A 25,980-nucleotide genomic window follows, 5' to 3' on the forward strand; every position below is an offset into this window, starting at 1 on the left:
TGCCTGGAGGTGGACACCACATCCAGACAAACTCTGTCACGAACAATCACACCTCCTCTCTATTCTTCTAAGGGCCCTTTCATCTTTCCTAAAAATCACTTTCTCTCCCCTAAGATCATGTACATCCCCCTTCCCCTTCCCCTATTAAGATGGTGTTTAAACCTGAATTCTAAGCCACTGTGGGATTCACTCACTTTCCCCTGGCTATCTCCCCTGGGTCCATGAGGTATACATGTTAAAACTTCTCTTGTTAATCTGTCTTTTATTACAGGGGTCTCAGCTAAGGACTTAGAAGGGCAGAGGGAAATTATTTTTTCCTCTCCTACAGGGCCTTGGCTTCAGAGGACCCCATCCGGGGATGTTCAGGACCAGTCAGGGAGTGAGTGTTCCTGAGGTTCCGGAAGGGAGGAAGGCTGTGGAACTTTATTTCCTCCTCTGAAAGAGCGGAGGGTCTCTCAATGGTTGGGTGTTCTGGGTGGGGGAGAGAGTGGCACAGGGCAAGGGAGCAGAAAGTAAATTTAGTAAGTTCGCAATATTTTGCTCAGTGTTACACGTGAAGCAACCAGGATGCAATGAATATGAGCTTCTCTGGCCTGGAAAGGCTTGCCAAGACTGGCTGGAGACAAATATGTGGGAGAACCATGGGAGTGGGGTGCTAAAGCCATGTGCGTGCTGGTCCAGTGGCCCACAGGGGAGCCATTGTAGAGAGCTGCAAGAAGCTTCATGCCATCAGCATGGCCACTGCCGCTGGGAGCGTGAGCCGGGCCCTGAGTGCTTTCTGCCCAAGGCAGGCCTGCAGTGTACAGGTGCTTGAGTGGTGCGACCTGGGTGTCCCATCCTAGGGTTTGGATCCTAGAAGCCCATGGTTCCAGTACTGGATGAACAGGGACCATGGACAGAGCTTCCCCACAGATATAAAGATGGCTGGGTTTGTTGGCTCTCCCCTCACTGCCCGCGGATCTGCTTAAGGAGCTGGACTCTGGAACATTCACAGCAATGCTTCTTCTTCTCATCTTAAGTCTGTCGTGTTTCAAGTACATTATCGATAACGTAAGCGTTTGTAGGCTGCAAGCAGTCCATCCGTAGCTAAGCGTGTTCCAAGGTCCAACTTAACACAGCTTCGGAACATGATTCCTTTGCTAGCAAATTAGACACTTGCAGTAGCTGGATGCCAGGAAAGTCCCTTTAAATACTTTAAGGGCCTGAACCATGGCTGATGCGGGAGAAGACTCCCCGGGTCTTTCATGTGAAGCTGGAGGGGTGCCTGCCCCAAAGATTCTGGCCCTGCCCTCCAGCTACCTGATCCATCTCACCCGGCTGAGACCTAGGTGGAACCAGGATTCAGCATCTCAGAGGTCAGGAACAAGACAGCAAGGGGCATCCGGGTCCCTTTCAGGCTCTGTGTGATTCTGGCCCAGTTGGGTCCTTGGTGCCAGGACCACAGGCTTTCAGAAGGAGATTTGAGCTGACAAACGGACAACAGAACATCATAATGGCAGAAACAACCTCAGGGCTGGAAACAGACGCTGTAATCACAGGAGAAAAAACCCACAACAAATTCCAAAATTTGACCCTTAAGATCCCTGGATCAGGGAGGGGAAGGACGGGGAGATTCCCCTTATGGTAGAAACAGGGTAACATGAAGAACGCTGTGCAGTCAAGCTGAAAATTAAACAGACGTGAGTTTCTTTAATTCAAAGCCTTAATTATTCTGACGTCTTCCATAACTTAATCTAAGCCATCACGTCAGCTTTAATTATGCATAATGAAATGGATTACTTACAGTAAATAATATGATAGGAAAAACTGAGAGGTGAGAATTGGTAACTTAGCAACTGTTTATTCATCTTTTTCTTCAGCCCATGTTTATTGACTACCTACTATGTTGCAGCCTTTACTACAGTCCTATTAGGAAAAATATAGCATATACTATGGGCCAGTTTCTTTTACTTCATTAGCTCATGGACTGCTTGCAATAATACTGCATCACAGGTATTATTCTCCCTGATTTATAGAAGTGGAACTGAGATTCTGAAAGGGTAAGTAACTTGCCTAAGGTCACACAGAAAAAACTTTTTTTTTTTTTTTTTTGCCATTTACCTATTTTAGAGAGAAACATACAGACTGACATTTTGAATCTTAACTCCTGTTTTTGTTTTTGTTTTGGTCGCACCGCACAGCTTGTGGGATCTCAGTTCCCCAACTCAGGATTGAACCTGGGCCGTGGCGGTGAAAGCCTGGAATCCTAACCACTAGGCCACCAGGGAACTCCCTTAACTCCTGTTTTACACAGGAAAAGTCAATTTTTCCTAAGGGAAAAATGAGTGACCAAAATTGTCCTTTTGGGAAATTAACCTGACAGTTGCCTGTAGGATGCATCGGATGCTACAGAGACAGTCCAGGTCAGAGGCCAGGACCTAAGTCAGAGAGGTGGCAGCCAAACTGGAAAAAGAAGCTACATGGGGCACTGTGGAGGCTAGAAGGGGCTCGATGAAGATTTGGACATGATGGGCAAGTTACTCATCCTCTCCGAGCCTTAGTTTCCTTGTGCCCAGAAGGGGCTGTAACCGGTTTATTTAGCAGTTTCAATCCAGGGGCATATAAACAGAAATGTTTTTATTTTTCCTCCAGTCATCATTTTTAATCTGCCTCTACTACATCTCCCTTTCTTGTTTCTTAATATCTTGCTTCCCAGTCACTTTCAGTTAGTCATCGTCCTTGATAGTCACAGCTTCCATCTCAAACTCAGTTCTCATTTCCAGCCTCTCCCCTGCTGCACCCTTGGCGCCTGGGCGTGGGGTGTGGCCCTGCTCCCTTGCCCTGGGGGGGAAGGTGGGAAGGAGGGAGAGGAAAGGGGATGAGCGTGGCTCCCTAACTGGCCCTCCTTGCTGTCTCCCTCCATTGGTTGTGGTAGCTCTCTGGGTTCATACAGACTAACTAGCCAGGGGTGACCTCTGTGTATCCAAATGCTGGTTCACTAGTGGGGCACACGTGCTCTTCAGAGCACCTGGGGGTCTCCCCACGGCTCACGTCCCTGGTGGGGAGGAACAATGCCCCCATCCATCCCCTGCCACCAGCCTTGGGCTGCTGGGCACCCCTCTCCCAGCAGGCAGTTCTCGAGTGAAAGGAGCAGGAGAGAGGGTCCAAGTCCTGCTTCCTTCCACTCTGTCCACTGTCTTCCTCCTGCACCATGTTGAGGGCAGGGGCTGCTCCACCACCACCTTCCCTCTGCACAGCCACCGCTCCTTGTCTGGGTGGAGGCTGGACTCGAGCTGTGGTTCACTCACCGGGTCTTGTAGCCTGGCACAGGGCTGCATGAGGCATGAAAGCACTGCACAGGGCAACACCTGGCCCCAAGGGATAGGCCACATCACCCTGCAGTGGGCAGAAGCTTCCTTCAAAATCTTCCTCCACTGACATCTTTGAGGGCTGGAGGGGTGGTGGATGGAGTCAAAGGGCAGTGTCTACAGTTGCAGATCTGCCTTGAGGAGGGGTCTGGCCCTTGGTTCCTCTCTTTATTTTATTTTTATTTATTTTTATTTTTTGACTCCTCTCTTTGGAATGAGTGCTTTAGTCTCCAACTCTGAGCCTGACTCATAAATTCAGGAGAGCAGAAAAATTCCTACTTGCCTACCCCTGTTTCTGAGAATGACAACGTGCCTGGTGACAGGGAGCCCATCATGGATGACTCTGTTTATGTCCAGCTTTTACCATCCACTCTTTCTTTGCTCTTTTGACTTTTATTCTGGGGTTCTCTGTACAGATGCATGGTGGGTGTGGACTTTTTTTTTTTTTTTTTTTTTGCGGTATGCGGGCCTCTCATTGTTGTGGCCTCTCCCGTTGCGGAGCACAGGCCCCGGACGCGCAGGCTCAGCGGCCATGGCTCACAGGCCCAGCCGCTCCGTGGCACGTGGGATCTTCCCGGACTGGGGCACGAACCCGTGTCCCCTGCATCGGCAGGCGGACTCTCAACCACTGCGCCACCAGGGAAGCCCGGGTGTGGACTTTTAAGATGGACCCCTAGCTGACCAGGGCTGGTTGGCTGGCCTCTTGGTACCATGTGGTCACAGAAGGGGGGAATCAAAGAACAAACAGTCCTGTGGTGTTTGGAGTCTCCCTTAGTGACACTAAAGCCTGTGTTTGATTTCTCGCATGGTAACAAAACCAGGAGGGGAAGGTGAGTGGCACCTGGAATACACTCTGGGTGTAAGGCAGGTTTCAGGTCCTGGATAACACGCTGGAAGGGTGCACAGAAGTGAACTAAAGATGCAGGAGGCCATCCTCTTCCTGCTTCTCCTGGGCGCCCTGTCAGGTAGGAACTCTGTTTTGCCACCTGTCTTGGCCCATTCAGTTTGCTTGATATCATTGTGTAATAAAGTCCCCAAAGAGGAAATTGCCTCTGGGAGGCTTTGTTCAAGTGTGGGCTTCTCAGCATCAGGGAGCCCTGAGAGGCTGGGATGGCGTATCTGGAGAAGAGGGTACCCAAAAAGCCACCATCTAATCAATGTTCATACAGACTTCACTTCCCCTCTTGTGCTAACTGGCCTGTGTGGTCCTTTCAACACCTAAAATTGGGGAAAGAATTTTCCTAGTAGGGCTTTTTATGTATGTCAGCCAGCCTTTGTGGAGATTCTGGCCTTACTCTGGAGCCTTCTGGGGGCAAACTGAGGTTGCAAATCACCCTATGGGAAAACCGAGGTACTGAGGGGCTAGTGTCTCAAGTCTTGAGCAAAGAAAATTTCTGATAGAAGCCAAAGATTCACCTCGTGCTTCTGGCACTCCCTCTTCCTAACTCAAGAGCTTCAAGAATCTTGGATGATTTTTCAGTGTTGTCAGCTTGTATTACTTAAATTGAGCCTTTTAAATTAAATCTTATTTTTGAGTAGGTAGTATATGCATTATGTATGGAATTCAATCATGTTAAATTTGCAGATTAATTTAGGGATAATTTACATCTTTGATGAGTTATATAGTAAAAATGCTTAGAGGAGTGTCTGGTACCTAGTAAATGCTTAGTAAATGTTAGTGATTATTATGTATGACATTGAGTCTTCCTATCCAAGAACAGGGCTCTAGAAACTTGTTCAAGTCTTCATTTGTTTTCTCAGGAGTATTTGGAGAGTTTTTCTTTCATATAAATCTTGCAAATTCTGATTGTTTATTTCTAGTTCTTTTTCTTTTTAGCAGTTGTAAATAGAATTTTCTCTTCCCTCTTACCTTTCAATTGATTGTTATATAATGTATGGAAGTTTTTTGATGAATTATCTTATTATTTGTAATGATGTTTCAGTTGATTCTCATGCATTTTCCAGGTTTGAAGATGATAAATATTTGTTCTTTTCCTCATTTGTTTTTTTTTTAGTCTCTTATTTCTTTCTCTTATCCAACTACTGGGCCTGTATCTTCAGATTGTTGTTCAATAATGATGAGTGTATACTCTTGTCTTGTTCTCCATGAAGGATGATGTTAGCTTTTGGTATGAAATAGCTTTGGGTATGTTTTATATGTTAAGGAGATAACTTTTATTCTTATTTAGGCTATTTGCTTGTAAGTCAAAATGGATTTTTAAATCAGATGTTTTTTCAAGATCTATAGAAAGGACCACTTGATTTTCCTCTTTGACCTGTTAATAACATAAATAAATCATGGTTTCCTAATAATATTGAACTGTCTTTAACCTTGGGCTTTTAGAGGGCAGGAGGAACTGTGAGTGTGAAGCTGGGCCTTGAGCTTCTCAGACTCTCACTTGAAGTAAACATTGGAGATATTCCCAGAAATATAGGCTTTTAGGGTCATAATCATTTGAGTTAAGAGGTGACATTTATTGTCATTGGGGGAAGAGTGAGGTTAGGAAGAATCCATCATCTTATACTGAAACATTATCATTTGGAATCTTCTCATCAGATGTGTGAAAGGAACAGATCACAAAAGTTTGCAAGAAATACTTGAGATTCTTTATAAAAACCACACTCCAATCCCTCCCTCTCCAAAAGACCATGCACTGTACTGCACTTTTGCCTCCACAGGTCAAATCCTACTTTTTGGAAGGTCTACTGTGATGCAGACTGTTTCTCTCTCACTTTCTTAGGTGAGTCTGAGAACCTGATCCTTACCCTTGATCTCAAAAACATCAGGGTCACAGAGGATTGGGAGAGGGGAAGAGCCACACCAGTCCCTGCCTTTGGGGAATTGGAAACACACATCACCAAAATAATCTCAAACAAAGTAACATTCTCCAGTATCCTTTTTCCTCTCGTTTGGTCTAACTCCTATGCATCCTCCAAGGCCCAATCAGGCCCAACCTCCTCCATGGAGCCTTCCCAGATTGCCCTAGCTCTTGGTGCACACTCTCCCTGCTGCACCCTGGAGTTCCTTTCGTCTACACATGGAATGCATTTTAAGGGTTTAGTACAGAGCCTAACACAGAGTAAGTGCTCAATGAAAGGTAGCAGGAGTTATACTATAATTCATCCGTTATGTGTCTGCCCTGTCTCCTCAAGTGGAATGTCAACCCTACAATAAGAGGTTTCACGTTTCTTCTTGCTCTGTGGTCCCTGGGTGCCAACACATATAGCGTAGCTAATAAATGTTGTTTTTGTTGATCATTATCCCTTTGGGGACCTGTTTTTTCCCCCACATTTACTGATATCCCCTAAATGCAGATATTTAGATCATCTGCCTACTTAATATTGGCATTGAGATTGGCTTCTGTCTTTTTCACCTCCTAGTAAGATGAGGGAAAGAAAACATTTTCTCTTTGGGATGCTAAAGTGTCCCATTCCAGTGACAACTTAGAAAGGAAGGCCCTAAAAGAACATAAACTACACAAGACTCCCAATTGTAGCAGGGGAAAGAGTTGAGATGAAACAATCTCTGGCTCCATCCATACCAAAGGACCATGTGTCATTCGTGGGAGATAGAGGACTTAGCAAAGGCCCCTTGGTGTATTTAAATCCACTGCACACTGAAGTTGTCTCCACTTTGAGAAAGTCTCCAGGGAACTAGCTTTTGTCTGAGTCTCAGGGAAATGAAAAGTACCAGTGTGTTTAATGGAAGAAGGGCTCCTTGGTAGCTGGAAGACCCACAGGAACATGAAAACGTTACCAGGCCCACTGACCTGAGTTTTGTCCACGGAGCACCAGGTGTGAGGCCATCTTGGTCTCTCTAGGACAATCCCCAAGTCTGCCATCTGGGCCTAGACCCCTGCTAGGTGGTGTCAGGAATCAAAAGAGGCCCCAGGCTCAGTGTATTTTGCTGCTGAGGAAGCAGGTGCAACCCCTCCTGAATGCTCTTATTAATTTGAAAAGGCAGGAAGGTATAGTCCATTTCCAGAAAGTCTTTCTGTGGGTGATTAATCCTTTGAATGGGATCCAAAGAACATTACAAAAAGTTTCTACTTTTTCTCTCATGTCACTTTCCTATTCAGACAACCTCAGAGAAGCAAAAGGCCATCCCTCCTCTCAGTCCTCCCTCCCTCTTCCTTTTCCATGGCAACCCAGTTGTCTCCCCCTCACCTCCAGCTGAAGCACTCACTTCCTGGAATCTGCCTGCTTTTCCACCTCCAAGGAGCTGCAGGAGGTTTGTGAGAAGCCAGCCCCCCTCAGGCCAGCACCAGAGTGACGTGGCAAGACGAACAACCCCCGCTCCCATTAATGATGACCTAGAGCCATTTACACTGTAGGTGTAAGTGCAGATTTCACAGAATCATTACAAGACTCACCATCCTTTCTTCTGTGTCCTACTAAGGGCTCCCTTCTATTAGCCTTTGCGGGGTAAAGAATCAGCCCCCCAAAGTGGGTGGGTGAGCATCCCATCCAGGAAGGCATACACTGTGGAAATGAAAGACATAGGATAGGAAGACATTGCATATAGTGAAACAACACTGTATAATGTTTTCTAGTATGCTGAGTGTATGCATTTTCTTATACAGTACCTGTGACAGGGAATTCCAGTAGGGCTGCAGTTAGTCTGAGTGGCTTTGGTAAAGTTCCTGCACAAAGCTGACTCCCGTTCGAGGCAGGAAGTCTGCTGATTAATAGCACTGCTTTGTAACCACGGCTTCCGGGAGTTTGGGGACAGTTTGCAGCGGCCTGGAAGCATTGTTATTGATGACGGTGAGACTGATGATTGGCACCTGGCCTCGGTGAGCTCCTCAGAGGGCTCTGCTCTTGGTGCTGGTTATGTAATAGGATGGTACCTACAGGAGCATCAAAATAGAAACAGTTCCAGCAGAGACTCTAACTTGGGCTCACTGTTTCCAGGGTATCAGTGACTATGTTGGTGGTTCCTGATCTGAGCAAGTGCACTTTGTTCTGGCTCTTAGGGACAAGAGGACAGCAGAAGCTGGCACCGGGCCTCTCCCGTCCTCTTGCTACGAGGCAGTGTTCAGCTGGGATGCACATCTTTACTTTAATGTTGTTGCTATACCGTATCCTTTTTCTGTAATCAACTATAGATGTGGAAGCATTCTCATTTGGGTCCTGTGTGTCTTCTTGAACAATTAGAGTGTTTAATGGCTACTGTCAGTGTAGCAACACAGCCCTGAGAGATAGAGTTGACAGAGGGCCCAACAGAAATTAAGGGATCAGCCTAAGGTCACATAGTCAAGTAGCAGCAAGGCACAAAGCAGCTCTGATTCCAAATCCTTCTCTTTTCACAACACTCCTCTGACTTCTTTTACTACCATTTGGATTGGTTAATAGAGAGAATGAAGAGGTATTTATCACCTCAGGTGAGACCTGCCCTGTGTACCAAAAGCAGAGCTGTAAGTAAGAGCTGCTGCATCCCCGGAGGGAGAACATGGCATTGCCCCACACTTCCTGGACCACGTCATCAACTTTGGTGTCAGAGATCCAGATGGTCAGCTTCCTCCCCTGGAACCGAGGCTGCGGAGGCCTTCATTATCCCCACACGTGCTCCAGGGAGGGGGCCTCCTTGGTTCCTTTCTGGCAAGGCAGTGGTTTTGCTCATTTGGAAACAAGCGAGCCCATCATCCAGCCAGCTCTCAACCACAAGCGAGATGTTTCAGTGGGCTCACTGACTGATAATAAACCTTTTTTTGTGCTTTTTCTTTTTCAAAGTGTACCCGTCAAGCAATTATAATTTGCTTCTTAATTAAGATGCATGTGTAAGTCAAATTCCATTAAAGCCTCTTTCTTGCTCTCAAGCACTCAGACCACCAGAGAAAGTTTGGAACACCAGTCTCAAAAGGAAAGTGCATGATGTCTTAGGGAGAGTGGGCCCCTGGCTCCCAACCTTCCCTCTGCCACCGATTAGGTGGGTGCCTTTGGACACACACCTTAAAAAAAAAAAAAAAAAAGAAAAGAAAAAAAAGTTTAAAGTCTTTACTGGAGTATAACTGCTTTACAATGGTGTTAGTTTCTGCTGTATAACAAAGTGAATCAGCTATACGTACACATATATCCCCCTCTTGCGTCTCCCTCTAACCCTCCCTATCCCACCCCTCTAGGTGGTCACAAAGCACCAAGCTGATCTCCCTGTGCTATGCGGCTGCTTCCCACTAGCTATCTATTTAACACCTGGTAGTGTATATATGTCCATGCCACTCTCTCACTTCGTCCCAGCTTACACTTCCCTCTCCCCATGTCCTCAAGTCCATTCTCTACATCTGCATCTTTATTCCTGTCTTACCCCTAGGTTCTTCAGAACCTTTTGTTTTTCTTTTAGATTCCATATATATGTGTTAGCATACAGTATTTGTTTTTCCCTTTCTGACTTACTTCACTTTGTATGACAGAATCTAGGTCCATCCATCTCACTACAAATAACTCAATTTCGTTTCTTTTTATGGCTGAGTAATAGTCCATTGTGTATATGTGCCACATCTTCTTTATCCATTCATCTGTGAATGGACACTTAGGCTGCTCCTATGTCCTGGCTATTGTAAATAGAGCTGCAATGAACATTGTGGTACTTTATTCTTTTTGAATTACGGTTTTCTCAGGGTATATGCCCAGTAGTGGGAATGCTAGGTCATATGGTAGTTCTATTTTTAGTTTTTTAAGGAACCTCCATACTGTTCTCTATAGTGGCTGTATCAATTTACATTCCCACCAACAGGGCAAGAGGGCTCCCTGTTCACCACACCCTCTCCAGCATTTATTGTTTGTAGATTTTTTGATGATGGCCATTCTGACAGGTGTGAGATGATACCTCACCGCAGTTTTGATTTGCATTTCTCTAATGATTAGTGATGTTGAGCATTCTTTCATGTGTTTGTTGGCAATCTGTATATCTTCTTTGGAGAAATGTCTATTTAGGTCTTCTGCCCATTTCTGGATTGGGTTGTTTGTTTTTTTGATATTGAGCTGCCTGAGCTGCTTATGTATTTTGGAGATTAATCCTTTGTCAGTTGCTTCGTTTACAAATATTTCATCCCATTCTGAGGGTTGTCTTTTCATCTTGTTTATGGTTTCCTTTGCTGTGCAAAAGCTTTTATGCTTCATTAGGTCCCATTTGTTTATTTTTGTTTTTATTTCCATTTCTCTAGGAGGTGGGTCGAAAAGGATCTTGCTGTGATTTATGTCATAGAGTGTTCTGCCTATGTTTTCCTCTAAGAGTTTGATAGTGTCTTGCCTTACCTTTAGGTCTTTAATCCATTTTGAGTTTATTTTTGTGTATGGTGTTACGGAGTGTTCTAATTTCATTCTTTTACATGTAGCTGTCCAGTTTTCCCAGCACCACTTATTGCAGAGGCTGTCTTTTCTCCAGTGTATATTCTTGCCTCCTTTATCAAAGATAAGGTGACCATATGTGCATGGGCTTATCTCTGGGCTTTCTAATCTGTTCCGTGGACCTATATTTCTGTTTCTGTGCCAGTATCATACTGTCTTTATTACTGTAGCTTTGTAGTATAGTCTGAAGTCCAGGAGCCTGATTCCTCCAGCTCTGTTTTTCTTTCTCAAGATTCCCTTGGCTATTTGGGGTCTTTTGTATTTCCATACAAATTGTGAAATTTTTTGCTCTAGCTCTGTGAAAAATGCCATTGGTAGTTTGACAGGGATTGCACTGAATCTGTAGATTGCTTTGGGTAGTATAATCATTTTCACAATGTTAATTCTTCCAATCCAAGAACATGGTATATCTCTCCATCTGTTTGTATCATCTTTAATTTCTTTCATCAGTGTCTTATAGTTTTCTGCATACAGGTCTTTTGTCCCCTTAGGTAGGTTTAACCCTAGGTATTTTATTCTTTCTGTTGCAGTGGTAAATGGGAGTGTTTCCTTAATTTCTCTTTCAGATGTTTTCATCATTAGTGTACAGGAATGCAAGAGATTTCTATGCATTAATTTTGTATCCTGCAACTTTACCAAATTCATTGATCAGCTCTAGTAGTTTCCTGGTAGCATCTTTAGGATTCTCTATGTATAGTATCATGTCATCTGCAAACAGTGACAGCTTTACTTCTTCTTTTCCGATTTAGATTCCTTTTAGTTCTTTTTCTTCTCTGATTGCTGTGGCTAAAACTTCTAAAACTATGTTGAATAATAGTGATGAGAGTGGGCAACCTTGTCTTGTTCCTGATCTTAGTGGAAATGGTTTCAGATTTTCACCATTGAGAATGATGTTGGCTGTGGGTTTGTCATATATGGCCTTTATTATGTTGAGGTAAGTTCCCTCTATGCCTACTTTCTGGAGGGTTTTTATCATAAATGGGTGTTGAATTTGGTCAGAGCCTTTTCTGCATCTATTGAGACAATCATATGGTTTTTCTCCTTCAATTTGTTAATATGGTGTATTGCATTGATTGATTTGCGGATATTGAAGAATCCTTGCATTCCTGGGATAAACCCCACTTGATCACGGTGTATGATCCTTTTAATGTGCTGTTGGATTCTGTTTGCTAGTATTTTGTTGAGGATGTTTGCATCTATGTTTATCAGTGATATTGGCCTGTAGTTTTCTTTTTTTGTGACATCTTTGTCTGGTTTTGGTATCAGGGTGATGGTGGCCTCGTAGAATAAGCTTGGGAGTGTTCCTCCCTCTGCTATAATTTGTAAGAGTTTGAGAAGGATAGGTGCTAGCTCTTCCCTAAATGTTTGATAGATTTCGTCTGTGAAGCCATCTGGTCGTGGGCTTTTTTTTGTTGGAAGATTTTTAATCACAGTTTCAATTTCAGTGCTTGTGATTTGTCTGTTTACATTTTCTGTTTCTTCCTGTTTCAGTCTTGGAAGGTTGTACCTTTCTAAGAATTTGTCCATTTCTTCCAGGTTGTCCATTTTATTGGCATATAGTTGCTTGTAGTAATCTCTCATGACCCTTTGTATTTCTGCAGTGTCAGTTTTTACCTCTCCTTTTTGATTTCTAATTCTATTGATTTGAGTCTTCTCCCTTTTTTTCTTGATGAGTCTGGCTAATGGTTTATCATTTTGCTTATCTTCTGAAAGAACCAGCTTTGAGTTTTATTGATCTTTTTTATTGTTTCCTTCATTTCTTTTTCATTTATATCTGATCTGATCTTTATGATTTCTTTCCCTCTGCTAACTTTGGGGTTTTTATTGTTCTTCTTTCGCTAATTGTTTTAGGTGTAAGGTTAGGTTGTTTGAGATGTCTCTTTTTTCTTGAGGTAGGATTGCATTGCTATAAACTTTCCTCTTAGAGCTGCTTTTGCTGCATCCCATAGGTTTTGGGTTGCCGTGTTTTCATTGTCATTTGTTTCTAGGCATATTTTGATTTCCTCTTTGATTTCTTCAGTGATCTCTTGGTTATTTAGTAGTGTATTATTTAGCCTCCATGTGTTTGTATTTTTTACAGATTTTTTCCTGTAACTGATATCTAGTCTCATAGCATTGTGGTTGGAAAAGATACTTGATATGATTTCAATTTTCTTAAATTTACCAAGGCTTGATTTGTGACCTAAGATATGATCTATCCTGGAGAATGTTCCATGAGCACTGGAGAAGAAAGTGTATTCTGTTGTTTGTGGATGGAATGTCCTATAAATGTCAATTAAGTCTATCCTGTTTAATGTGTCATTTAAAGCTTGTGTTTCCTTACTTATTTTCATTTTGGATGATCTGTCCATTGGTGAAAGTGGGGTGTTAAAGTCCCCTACTATGATTGTGTTACTGTCGACTTCCCCTTTTATGGTTGTTAGCATTTGCCTTATGTATTGAGGTGCTCCTATGCTGGGTGCATGAATATTTACAATTGTTATATCTTCTTATTGGATTGATCCCTTGATCATTTTGTAATGTCTTTCTTTGTCTCTTGTAATTGTCTTTATTTTAAAGTCTATTTTGTCTGATATGAGAATTCCTACTCCAGCTTTCTTTTGATTTCCATTTGCATGGAATATCTTATTCCATCCCCTCACTTTCAGTCTGTAGGTGTCCCTAGGTCTGCAGTGGGTCTCTTGTAGACAGCATATATACGGGTCTTGTTTTTGTAACCATTCAATGTCTTTTGGTTGGAGCATTTAATCCATTTACATTTAAGGTAGTTGTTGATATGTATGTTCCTATTCCCATTTTCTTAATTGTTTTGGGTTTGTTATTTTAGGTCTTTTCCTTCTCTTGTGTTTCCTGCCTAGAGAAGTTCCTTTAGCACTTGTTGTAAAGCTGGTTTGGTGGTGCTGAATTCTTTTTAGCTTTTGTTTGTCTGTGAAGGTTTTATTTCTCCATCAAATCTGAATGAGATCCTTGCTGGGTAGAGTAATCTTGGTTGTAGTTTTTTGTACCCTTTTTTTTTTTTTTTTTTTGTGGTACGTGGGCCTCTCGCTGTTGTGGCCTCTCCCATTGTGGAGCACAGGCTCCAGATGCGCAGGCTCAGAAGCCATGGCTCACGGGCCCAGCCGCTCCATGGCATGTGGGATCTTCCCGGACCGGGGCACGAACCCGTGTCCCCTGCATCGGCAGGCGGACTCTCAACCACTGCGCCACCAGGGAAGCCCCTTGGTTGTAGTTTTTTCTCTTTCATCACTTTAAATATGTCCTGCCACTCCCTTCTGGTTTGCAGAGTTTCTGCTGAAAGATCAGCTGTTATCTTTATGGGAATTGCCTTGTATGTTATTTGTTTCCTTTCCTTTGCTGCTTTTAATATTTTTTCTTTGTATTTAATTTTTGATAGTTTGATTAATATGTGTCTTGGCACGTTTCTCCTTGGATTTATCGTGTATGAGAGTCCCTCCACTTCCTGGACTTGGGTGGCTACTTCCTTTCCCAAATTAGGGAAGTTTTCAACTATAATCTCTTCAAATATTTTCTCAGTCCCTTTTTTTTTCTCTTCTTTCTTCTGGGACCCCTATAATTCAAATGTTGGTGTGTTTAATGTTGTCCCAGAAGTCTCTGAGACTGTCCTCAATTCTTTTCATTCTTTTTACTTTATTCTGCTCTGCGGTAGCTATTGTCACTATTTTATCTTCCAGGTCACTTATCCGTTTTTCTGCCTCAGTTATTCTGCTATTGATTCCTTCTAGGGAATTTTTAATTTCATTTATTGTGTTGTTCATCCTTGTTTGTTTGCTCTTTAGTTCTTCTAGGTCCTTTTTAAATGTTTCTTGTATTTTCTCCATTCTATTTCCAAGATTTGGGATCATCTTTACTATCATTATTCTGAATACTTTTTCAGGTAGACTGCCTATTTCCTCTTCATTTGTTTGGTCTGGTGGGTTTTTACCTTGCTGCTTCACCTGCTGTGTATTTCTCTGTCTTCTCATTTTAGTTAACTTACTGTGTTTGGGGTCTCCTTTTCGCAGGCTGTAAGTTCATAGTTCCCATTGTTTTTGGTGAATGCCCCCAGTGGGTAAGGTTGGTTCAGTGGGTTGTGTAGGCTTCCTGGTGGAGGGAACTGGTGCCTGTGTTCTGGTGGATGGGGCTGGATCTTGTCTTTCTGGTGACATCCCTTAAACTTATCTGTAGAATGAATGAACTGAATATTTGGTGAATTTTATATCTTATTAATTGCTCTATTTTTAGGGTGTGGACCCTAGCCACTAATTATTATTATTACTATTGCTTTAATACTGCTACTACTGCTTTTAATAGCAAGGAAGCTGGAGAAAGTGGGTGTTGGACTAAGAGTTGGGAGATCCAAGCTTGGCCACCTTTCTTATCAGTGTCCCTGGAGTGTCTGCCTCAAAGTTTTTAGGGTTCAGTTACATGACCCTGGCATACATAACTTTTTCCTGGGAAGAGAGGCCTCCAGATGAAGAGCAGAACAGCTCCGGCAAGAATGTCAGCAGAAAGGGCATATTCAAAGACACAGCCTGGTTTTATCCATACATGGAATAGGTAGTTCTCAACACAAAGTGCTTAAGGGCCACTGAATAGATCCACTTTTCCCTCTGAAATATTTCCCTCACTGCTATGTGAAATAGGACCACTCAGGGAAGAGCACAACAAGCTCTATAAGTGTAAGGAGGCAGCACGGAGCCATGCAAAGGAGTCCTGTCCTTGGAGTCAAAGACTTGGATTGGAAGGTTGGTTCTTCCATAGAATTAGCCTCTCAAACCTAGGGCTTATCCAAGTTATAATTAACGCAACAAGATCAATGGATACACTCCCCACGAAGCAAACTAGGAGCTTCAGCTGGAGATATTTGGGGAACACGGCCTCTCCAGTTTGCCACAGGACACGCAGCAAGGTTGGTGGCTGTGGTAATCTATCTGTTCGAGGTGAGGCTGTGCGGAGCCCTGAGTAGGGCTTAGCAAGCCTCTCATAGCCGAGCCCATATCAAGCTAATACTCCAGCACCATGCCTTATGCTGTTCCCCCAAATGGCCTCTTACAGATCACATCACTCAAATCTAACATCTTGGTCATGGGTCCAATCTCTTACCAGCTCCCAGCACCATCTTGTTATGCTGCTACCAGGTCATAGAATAACCACAATGCATCCCACATGCAGGGTCACCTGATGAGCATGGAGCAACAGACTGTCTGTAGTGGGGGACATGCAGTCTGTTATCTACAGATCCAGATGCATGAGCCAGAGCCCCCCATGGCCACTTACTGGGTGTGTAGTCTCAGGTGTGTGAAATGGTGGCAGCAATACCTACATCCAGGGACCATGGTTAGAATGGATGAAATCAGGCACACCTAGCATGATGCCCAGTGAGTAGGTGCCCAGTGAAGGTGAGTGGTTACTAGTTTCAGTCTGTTCCTTTGGGCCGGGCACTACCTTACCCCAGGCTATCCTTGAGAAAAATGTAGTGAGTTACACCTTTGTTTAAACATGCTCAGAGGCCTCCTTCCTCGTTGGCTAGAGGGGCACGAATCACTGGAGTGAGTGGGAGGGGGCAAGATCAGGTCGGGGGTGGGGCCCTTGGAGACAAATTGCCAACCTTTCATCTTGCTCATGACCATCTTGCCCTGCTGAGCTGGGAGGGAACACACTTGTGAACAGCTTGGGGGAGTGGGGTGGAGATTCCAGTGGTGGGAAAAGAGGGCTGGAGGAAATTATACCCACAAAACCCAACCCATCACAGCAGTTGATTATTTTTCTCGTTTTGAAAAACTATTTTGGGGAACTTTTTGCCTCTAAATACTCCAGGCATACTATTTTGCTGCTGGTTTTTAAATCACAAGAATGCTCTAATATTAAAGTCAATTTTAATAGATTAAAAAAATCCATTTGTATTCACATCACCCTAAACCTCAGCTGTTTTGACATTTCTGAGTCCTTGCACAGTCCTTGCCCATAAAATCGGGTAATGCCGCCAGCAAAAAATAACTTATGCATAATGCATTTTAGTCTCTAAACGAAATCAGATGATTTTAGATTTAGGAAAGCTTGTATCAGTGAATGTGTTTATATTTCACTTTCTCCTGCATTTCTACCTACCTCTCTGCATCCCCTCCCCCAAATTTGAAATAAAAACATTCTCTTATACAAGCCAACATTTTACCATGGCTTGTTTGTTTCTAGAAATTTTGCACCTTTCAGATCTTTCTACTGTTCCCCCCTACCTCCTCCCATTCCAGGAATTTTTGTCCCCAGTGGCTAACGGTGGCCAAAGTTGGAAGCTGGCTGAGAAGCAAGACCTCAGTGTAAATTTTGGCTTCATTACTTATTATTCACCATGTGTCCTTCAGCTTGGTTTCCTCATCTGTAAAATGATGACACTAATATTTATCTGAGAGGATTATTCTGAGGAGTAAATGAGAGAAAGTATTTTACATGATGCATTTATTTGGACCATTGGTTAAGTGGTAATTGTATTAATTTCCTAGGGATGCCATAACAAATTACCATAAACTGAACAGCTTAAAGCAGCAGAAATTTATTCTCTCACAGTTAAGGAGCCCAGAAATCTGAAATCAAGGTGTCAACAGGATTGGTTCCTTCCAGAGACTCTGAGGGAGAAGCTGCTCCAGGCCTACCTCCTGGTTTCTGGGGGTTGCTTGCCATGCCTTGGCTTGTAGCTACATCACTTCAGTTTGTGCCTCTTTCCTAACATGGGCTTCTTCCTTCTGTGTGTGTCTCTGTGTCCTATCCTGTTCTCATAAGGACACCACTCACTACATTTGGGGCCCACTCTAATCCAGCACGACCTCCTCTTAACTAATTACATTTACAAAGACTATTTGCAGATAAGCTACATTCTGAGGTTCTGGGTGGCCATGAATTTGGGGGGGCACTATTCAACCCCTACAGGAACCATCATTATGGAAGCATAAAGAATATGACCCACTGCTCTCCTCTGTGCTGGCAAAATCCTGCAGAGTGTCAAGGAGACCTTAGAGTGTCCTGAGGCTTTCCTGGAAGAAACACATTTTCTCTGACATCATAACATTCCCTGTTTATAACGCAGCCCAAGGTAATTCACGGGCCTGCCCTGAGTCTCTCACTACCTTCTCTGTGAAATGGGAGTCACTCTATCGAGCATGATGTACTGATCGACCCTCTCCATGATGCCCACAGGATCCAGTAATAATAAATCATTGTCCGTGAGATTCCTTAGGGATGTGGGGAGAGCTGGCATGATTTTGGAGTTCTCATGCACACTCCATTCTCAACGGCCTCTGAATCAAACACTGACATGGAGAAGGAAAATAAATTCTTAGAGACTCCCTGGCCCTTGTAAGACAGAGGATGCCATGGCCAGACTGGGTCCTCCAAGGGGTGTCTGTCTTCTAAGGCATCACATTTCCCTCTCCCTGGCTCTTCACAAAGGCTGGGAGAAACCAGAAAGGAAGCCGAGAGACAAAAGAAAGAGAGCAGCGTTATTTCCAGAATGACAGAAGCAGATTTCATGGTTGTTTGCTGGTGGTTGTTTTCTTGGCTTTGAGATGATCTCGCATTCCTGTTTCCAGCTCTTGGCAAGAGTCTTCATTCTTGGGGAGTGACCGGGTTCCAGTGTTGCCCTGAGCTACGAGTTGAAGCCACAGACCAAGCTACTAAGTCCTTGTTTCCAGCACAAGGCTTTGTGCTCATGTCATTTTGCATCCTTTTTAAATCCGCAGTGGGACATGCACTACACCTAATCCACTTACCTGCTACAAGCAACGTGGCAGAGAATTCTCCACCTGAGACTTCAGTGCACAAGTTTTCTGTGACATTATCCGCATCACTGTCACCTGTGACCCCAGGGTTTCCCCTAATCAACTCAAGTCCTCTCACTGAGGCCTTCAGGGTGAACTGGCTGTCAGACACTGACTTTGAGGTAAGCACCATCTTACTCCCAATAGGAGCTGCTCACAAAGAGGGGTCCTGAAGATGGGGTGGATGGGATTCTGGATCAGTGATCATTTCCTCCTCTTTCCCTGGTTTAACTGCCCCTCTTGTAAGATCCGGGCATTCTGTTTGGGGCACTCTACAGCCCTCTGTGCTAGATGCCCCTATAGCTTTGGACTTTTTCTCCATTTAATTCAGTCCAAATGAACAATATGTTCAATTTGTTACAAATAAAAGGTTTGTTTCTTATTGCCAACCACCCTCACATGATAACAGGTGTTAGAGGTGCTGACAGTAATTGAATTCTTTGGGTGGCACAGTTTGTGTGATGATCTCCTTAAAAACGAGGCCCTGATGAATTTGTACCTGGTGATTCTTCTTTTCTATGATTCTGTAATTTTTCAGAAGGAAATTTATGAGGAGACATTTCATATGGAAGAATGCACCCTTAACAAAAATATAAGTCTGGATGTCCAGCCATACTATGTGAATGTTTCCTCTTAGACAATTCAGACCCCAATCATTCACATTCAAGAGCCATGCCACTGCTGCTGTTTTCTCGTTTGTCATTTGGGTCTTTTCCAAAGTTTTCACTTCTCCTTAGGCAGGACAAACCTGCTGATTGCATGTCTACTGGTAACCCTCAAAGGCCTTCTAAGGATGTCTTTACGGTCTAGGTGTCTGGACCCGCTTGTACTGCATTATCCCCCAGGCCTACCTCATTCCTCAATGGGTGTAGGGACCTCCCACAGTCATCATCAGCTTTGCCCCTGCTCCCACCTGCCATTGCTCTGGGTTTCTGGTGGGACCCAGTGGGCCTGCTTGGTCTAGGCTTGGTTGCCTCTCTGAGATACATAAGGTGTTCTTAAACCCAGCTGATGATTAGAGCCACTAGGGGAGCTTTCAGAAAGTGTGCATATCTGGGCCCCAGAGCAGACCTGTGGAGCCCAGGACTTGGAGGCAAGAGCCCAGCATCTGGTATTCTCTGCACCCCAGGGGTGGGCCCTCTGGTATGCAAGGAGCACACATTCAGGAAGACTTCACCTCACCATCCAGTGTACATTCCCAGGGCCCACATACTGCTTCTGTGACTTCCCTGCCTATCTACCTGCTCCCTTGACATCTGGTTCATCTCTGACAGCTGTTGCTTATCTGTGTCTCTAAGCCTTGCCAGTTGCTTACACTTACAGAGCACGTAGTATACACCGGACACTGTGGAAAGTGCTTAACATGTGTTTACTCTTGTAATATTCACAACAAGCCAATGATGTTATTTGTATGATTATCTCCTTTGTACAGGTGGGGGAAATGATGCAAAATTTAACAGAGAGGTGAGATAACGTGCCCTGGGTTGTACAGCTACTGCTGTGCTGAAACTGGAAGGCAGGTAGTCTGGTTTTAGAGCTCTCACTATTTTTTTAAAGAGCTCTATTGAGACATAATACACATAGCATATAATTCACCCGTCTAAAGTACACATGTCAGTGGTTTTTACTCTATTCACATACCATCAGCACGATCTAATTGTAGAATGTTTTCATCACCCCAAAACAAAACCCCAAGTCCATTAGCAGTCGCTCCCCTGTCTCCTATCCCCCCAGGCCCTGGGAACCACTAAACTACTTTCTGTCTTAATGGATTTGCCTATTCTGAACCCCTTCACATGAATGGAATCATATTGTATTTGGTTTTTAATGACTGGCTTCTTTTCACTTAAGCATAAAATTTCAAAGGTCATACATGTTGTAGCATGGATCAATACTTCAGTCCTTTTAATGGCTGAATAATATTCCACTGAATGGATATACCACATTTGTCTATTTGCTCATCAGGTGACAGATATTTGGGTTATTTCCACTTGAGAGCCCTCATTCTCAGCCTCTTATAGTCTATAGCCTTTAATGATGAGGATGACCAAGCTATTTCAGATTTTCAGATGTTCTAAAGCACATTCAGTGGCTTCCCTGGTGGTCCAGTGGTTAAGAAGCCGCCTTCCAATGCAGGGGACTTGGGTTTGATCCCTGGTTGGGGAACTAATATCCCACATGTCACAGGGCAACTAAGCCTGCACGTCACAACTACTGAGCCTGTGCGCTCTAGAGCCTGTGCCACAACTAGAGAGCCCACGTGCTGCAGCTACTGAGCCTGCATGCTCTGGAGCCCGCACACCACAACTAGAGAGAAGACCATGCGCTGCAATGAAGAGCCCGCGTGCTACAGTGAAAGATCTCGCATGCCACAACTAAGACCTAACACAGCCAAATACATACATACATACATACATACATAAACATTAATTTAAAAAATGAGGGCTGTTTAAAAGAAAAAAAAGCACGTCCACATCCTGGTCTCTTAATTGTTACTACTAACACTGATATTATCACTATTAAAATTGCAAAACCCTATTCTAGAAATAACATCACAAAGAGACAGCAAGGTTAACTGCTGATTTGTCTGAGATCACAGAGCCAGAGAGAATGAAATAAGAACTTGACTCAGGTCTTCCCGTTCCCAGTGTCAGGCTCTGTCCCCTACACTGCCCTGCACATCTACTCCTGCTTGCATGAGCCCCCAAATCCTCTGCTATCATACCTGCCCTTCCCACATTCCATGTGTGATTCAAGCAGGGCTGTCAGTCGAGGAGGAGTTCTATCCCGTTCCTGACCTCTAGGAATGGAGAATTTCTGAGCCTCTCCACTGATCTAGATCACGTGTTCAGTGTACAGTCCCAGTCCTGGTGCCCTCCTGGCACCACAGCCAACAGCTGCCCAGGACCCCGTGTCGGTACTAGGATGGGCCACAGGTTCACACGTCCTGAAGCTGTTCTCAAGAATTTGTTGCTGCTCTCCAGAAACTACCCAGTATTATCAACCATCCCCTGCAAGAAGTCACTATTCTCCGACCCAAACTGCTCACAAGGGCTGTTCTTACAGAACACAACAATGCCATCTCTGTGGCAGAACCTGGCTCCTCCTTGACCCTCTGCAGGGTGACCTAGCCATAAGGTTCTGGGGTCTCTGGCCCAGAGGTCTGGTCACTGTTGGCCTTGGGACTCAGTCATGCAGGGCTTTCTGAGGGTGACCTCCAATCATGCCAGAGGCAGGCTGCCCTACTTTTGGACAGAGCTGCTGAGACTTCAGGGATGGGGGGTTAGGTGGATTAGTAATGCTGATGGTGATGATGATGACGACAAGTCACATTTATGGCGCATTTACCGTATGCCAGGAGTTCCCCTAAACATTTTGTGAACGCATTCATTTAATCCTCATAACAATGCTATGAAGTGGTACGCTATTATTACTTACATGTTAAAGGTGGGGAAACTGAGGCATAGAGAGGTTGAGCAACTCGCCCAAGTTCACACAGCTAACTGGTGGCAGACTTGAGATTTCAGGTCAGGCAGGTTGGCCCCAAGAACACTTGTTCATCGCCCCCAAGCCGTGCTGCCTCACTGTTGCCTCCCAAGAGGGATATCCAAGCCTCATCCAGCAGCGCATGTGGTTCACCTCTGGAGCAGCACCAAGAAGGAGAGCTCCGAGGAGTCAGGGAGGCGGGACTAACGGACATCCACGAGAGCTGTAAGGGCAGGCGCTCTCTGAGGCTGCGTGGCGGCAGCGCTTGCCCCCCTGCCATTGGCCCATCTCTGAGCTTAACACCGCTCTGTCCTCATCTGCTGTCGTGAGCTCTGTGGACCTTCTAAATTTGGTCAGCCTTGTCCAGAACAACCTCAAACTTAACACACCTAAAACTAAACTTATCGTCTTTTAGCAAAACTCTGCAGCCAGATTGCCCACCATCAGAGAGACTCCACCACTCCCAGCTGTGACCTTTGGAGTTCCTTCTCCTCCCTGCTCTGGTCTCCTGATGTGTGAAAGGGGGAAGTTTTTCCAACCTATGGTTATTGCGATGATTAAATAAAATACTCCACAAAATGTCTTGGCCAGAGCCTTGCACATGAACATTTAATTAATGCTGGTAAAGACAACAGCAAAAGCAACTTTTCCATGTGTTGGCAGCAACCTAATTCCTTTGGTTCCAAGATATAACATTTTAGACCTTTTTTTTCTGGCGGTACGCAGGCCTCTCACTGTTGTGGCCTCTCCCATTGCGGAGCACAGGCTCCCAACGCGCAGGCTCAGTGGCCATGGCTCACGGGCCCAGCCGCTCCACGGCATGTGGGATCTTCCCGGACCGGGGCACTAATCCATGTCCCCTGCATCGGCAGGCGTACTCTCAACCACTGTGCCACCAGGGAAGCCCTAGACCTTTTTTTGACTGTTCTATTTTCTTCCTCTAGGGTGTTAGAGCCAGGCCCCAAGGAGAAAGGCTGTCAATAGGTAACATTGGGGTGAAGGATCTGCAAGCATGGAGTTCAGGAGAGGACTCCAGGCTTAGGGAGCTGGAAGCTAGGGTGTAAATCAGGAAGCACAGAGGACCATTGTGACAGGGGCAGCTCTGGTGGATACACGTTCACTGAACAGTTTTCGACATCTAATGATAATGAAACTCAGCGTTTGCTGGGTGCTCGCTCAGCACCAGACAGGGATCAAAGTATTCCATGGATTAGCTTATGGAGTCCTCCCAGCAACTGCAGAAAGCAGATGCCATTAGTATCCCCACTTTACAGATGGTAAAATTGAGGCACGGAAAGGTTAAGTAATGGGAAGGCTGAGCTTTGAAGCCGGTCAGTCTGGCTCCAGAGTCTACACTCTTGACTCCTATGTTATGCTGCCTCTCACCTCCCACGTGCCAAGCAGAAAGACAGGTCATCTCCACTTGTGTGGAGGCCGGGCTGACCCTGTTCATTGGTGGTGACAAGATTACTGTGTTTTCCCCTCTCAACCCTCCTCCATACGTGCCCCCTCCACTGCATGTGCTCATTCACATCTGTGGCCATCCTCTCCTCTCATAATCAATCCAGATGGTACAAAGTCAAATACAATGCCCACCACCTCCTCCATGAAGTCCTCCTCGACTAAACACATCTCACAATGAACTTTTTTCCCCATGATTTTCCATAGTACCGTGGTCTAGCTCTTTGTTATAATACCTTGTATTATACTTCAGTTGTTTAACTAGGGCGAGAATTATTTACCTAACGATAGTCGTGTGGAAACAAAATCAGGGAACGGTCAGGTAACTTTCCCAAGGTCACAAAGAAGTCCAGTGGTGGAGACTGGATAGGAGCTAAGTGTTTTTCTCAGTAGAGGATACTGAATGCCTCCCTGCCTGGCCCCAGTTGTATTAATAACCAAAAGGTTCTTCTATGAGCATAAATTAAGATATTTATGAAATTTAGTCCTTGATATCTCAAAGGGCTCTGGGCCTTCTGGGAGCTCCACAGGCTAAGCTGGTGGCAGGGATGTGCATATAGATGTGAGAGGTCACAGACTGGCCTCCAGTTAACCTCAGCAGGGCCCTTCCACCATGGACCACAGGGGTTCCTGCTGGCAACAGTCTAGATTCCCGTGATATGTCTCTGGCCCTGGTGCTTGGTGCCCCTTCCACATCTCCACTCCAAAACACTTGTCTTGCACAGGACACATTTCTGACAGTGGAAGAATGTGTGGAAATGTACCAAAAACCCAAAGAGCCTGTTGGTGTAAGTAAATATCATTTCTTATTTCTGCAGATGTATCCTTCTCTTGTTTATCCTTAGATGTGGCCTTGGGAAACTTAGAGGGGAATGATGAGTCAAGACGTAACTTAACAGCAATCCCAGGGAAGTGCAGCATCTTATTCTTAAAGACAAGAAAATCAAACTTGTTCAGGGTAGCTAAGGGACTTGCCTAGGAGCCTACCCCAAGTAGTGACAGGTTTTAAATTTTTCGGGCTTTCCATCTCCAGTAGATGGAACTAGGATGTCTCCTGAATATTTGTCTTTCCTATGAAGAGCAGTAGCCCACAGAGGAGTCCCTTTAGTGAAGTGTTACGGGGTTTGTGTCAGAAAGACACAGGCAAAACCACCAGTTCCCCTGACAGTGAGTGAAAGATGGTTTCCAGGGTGCTGGTTGCCTCCTTCATAGTAATATCCCTTTGCAAAATGTGTGCATACAAAACAGATCTTCTTTCACATGGTTACTAAGAATTGTGCATTTGCTTTTAGGTTGTCACCACCGGGAAGGAACAACTAGATTTTGAAACAGGACCACGCATATTTGATTTGCAGATTTGTGTGAAGGATGACGTGGGTGTCACTGACCTGCAGGTCCTGACGGTCCAGGTAACAGATGTGAATGAGCCGCCTGAGTTTCAAGGCAACTTGGCAACAGGTAAGACACACTGGGGTGTACGATGCAGCCCAGACGGTGGCATCAGGCAGGACGCTGGGTGACACAGTGAAATAGAAAAGTAAATAAACAAGCAGCTGTTTCCCTGGAAAAGGCAACTGCTTAATGAGTGGGGAATAAGTGAAACGTCCACCAGCCCAGGACTCCCAATAGTAACACCCAATAATTTACAAAGCCCTTTCCATCCATGGCTTCTCTTGGGCCTCTCCTGGGGAGGAACCTGGGGCTCAAGGACCTCAAGTGGATCATGATGGAGGAAACTGGGCTGAGCCCGTTTACAGGCTTAGCACTGGATACCGGCCATTGACTGACTGGTGCATTCTCCGCATGGATGCTGACCCCTCGAGGGGACTGTGTATTTGGGGTCTGCTACAGGGTAGGGACAATACAGGGGACCGGAGCATAGGGTAACATCCTGTGTGATCTCTCCCTGGCTCATGGCTTTGAAGGCCATCCATACACTGACAACTCCCAAGTCCACTGTTATTTTTGTTTGTTTTCTATTTTTTGGATTCAATCATCTTTATTAACCTATCAATGTCACATTTTATATCAGTATATACTACCTTGTTATTTTTTCAAAGGAATCTACTTTAGTACATCATATTAATAGTAAAAAGTCAAATAAGATGGCTAAACATCAACCTAGCATATTAATGTCCTCTGGACAAGGCAAGCTAGAAACGCAGTCACTTTACACACATGTAAGGGTAGTGTTCCAAATTAACAAAGAAGCTGCTACACCAGCTTCACCCTTGAACTCCTGACTCAGATAAAAACTGTCCTACCCAACATCTCCATTTGGATGTCTAATGGACATCCATGATATTGTGATTTATAATAAGAAACATATATTTTGTCTTTGTCCCCTCCTGGCACAGATCCTAAAATCGTTGGAATGTCCTAAGTGATAAGAGTGATAAAGGTGTCTTTTCTTACATTAATGAGGTGACTTTTGGACCCCACCTAAGAATGGGTGTTGCCCACTAGAGAAACCAACCATATGATTAGAAGGTTGGACAGTGGAGAGGGGGGAGGGGCTGGAGATTGAGTTA

General features: G+C 44.6%; 1 protein-coding gene across 1 annotated transcript in view; it reads left to right on the top strand.

Moving 5' to 3' along the window:
• The first annotated feature begins 4,266 nt into the window (after positions 1-4,266).
• CDHR3 (cadherin related family member 3) overlaps positions 4,267-25,980 on the top strand; it is a 71,486-nt gene continuing 49,772 nt past the window's right edge. Inside the window, exons 1-3 of the mRNA XM_032642584.1 lie at positions 4,267-4,312; positions 18,425-18,624; positions 24,742-24,907. Coding sequence (XP_032498475.1) covers positions 4,267-4,312; positions 18,425-18,624; positions 24,742-24,907 — 412 coding nt within the window. The remainder of the gene's footprint in view (positions 4,313-18,424; positions 18,625-24,741; positions 24,908-25,980) is intronic.

Source organism: Phocoena sinus, chromosome 9 (assembly GCF_008692025.1).
Source record: "Phocoena sinus isolate mPhoSin1 chromosome 9, mPhoSin1.pri, whole genome shotgun sequence".
Taxonomy (NCBI): Eukaryota; Metazoa; Chordata; class Mammalia; order Artiodactyla; family Phocoenidae; genus Phocoena; species Phocoena sinus.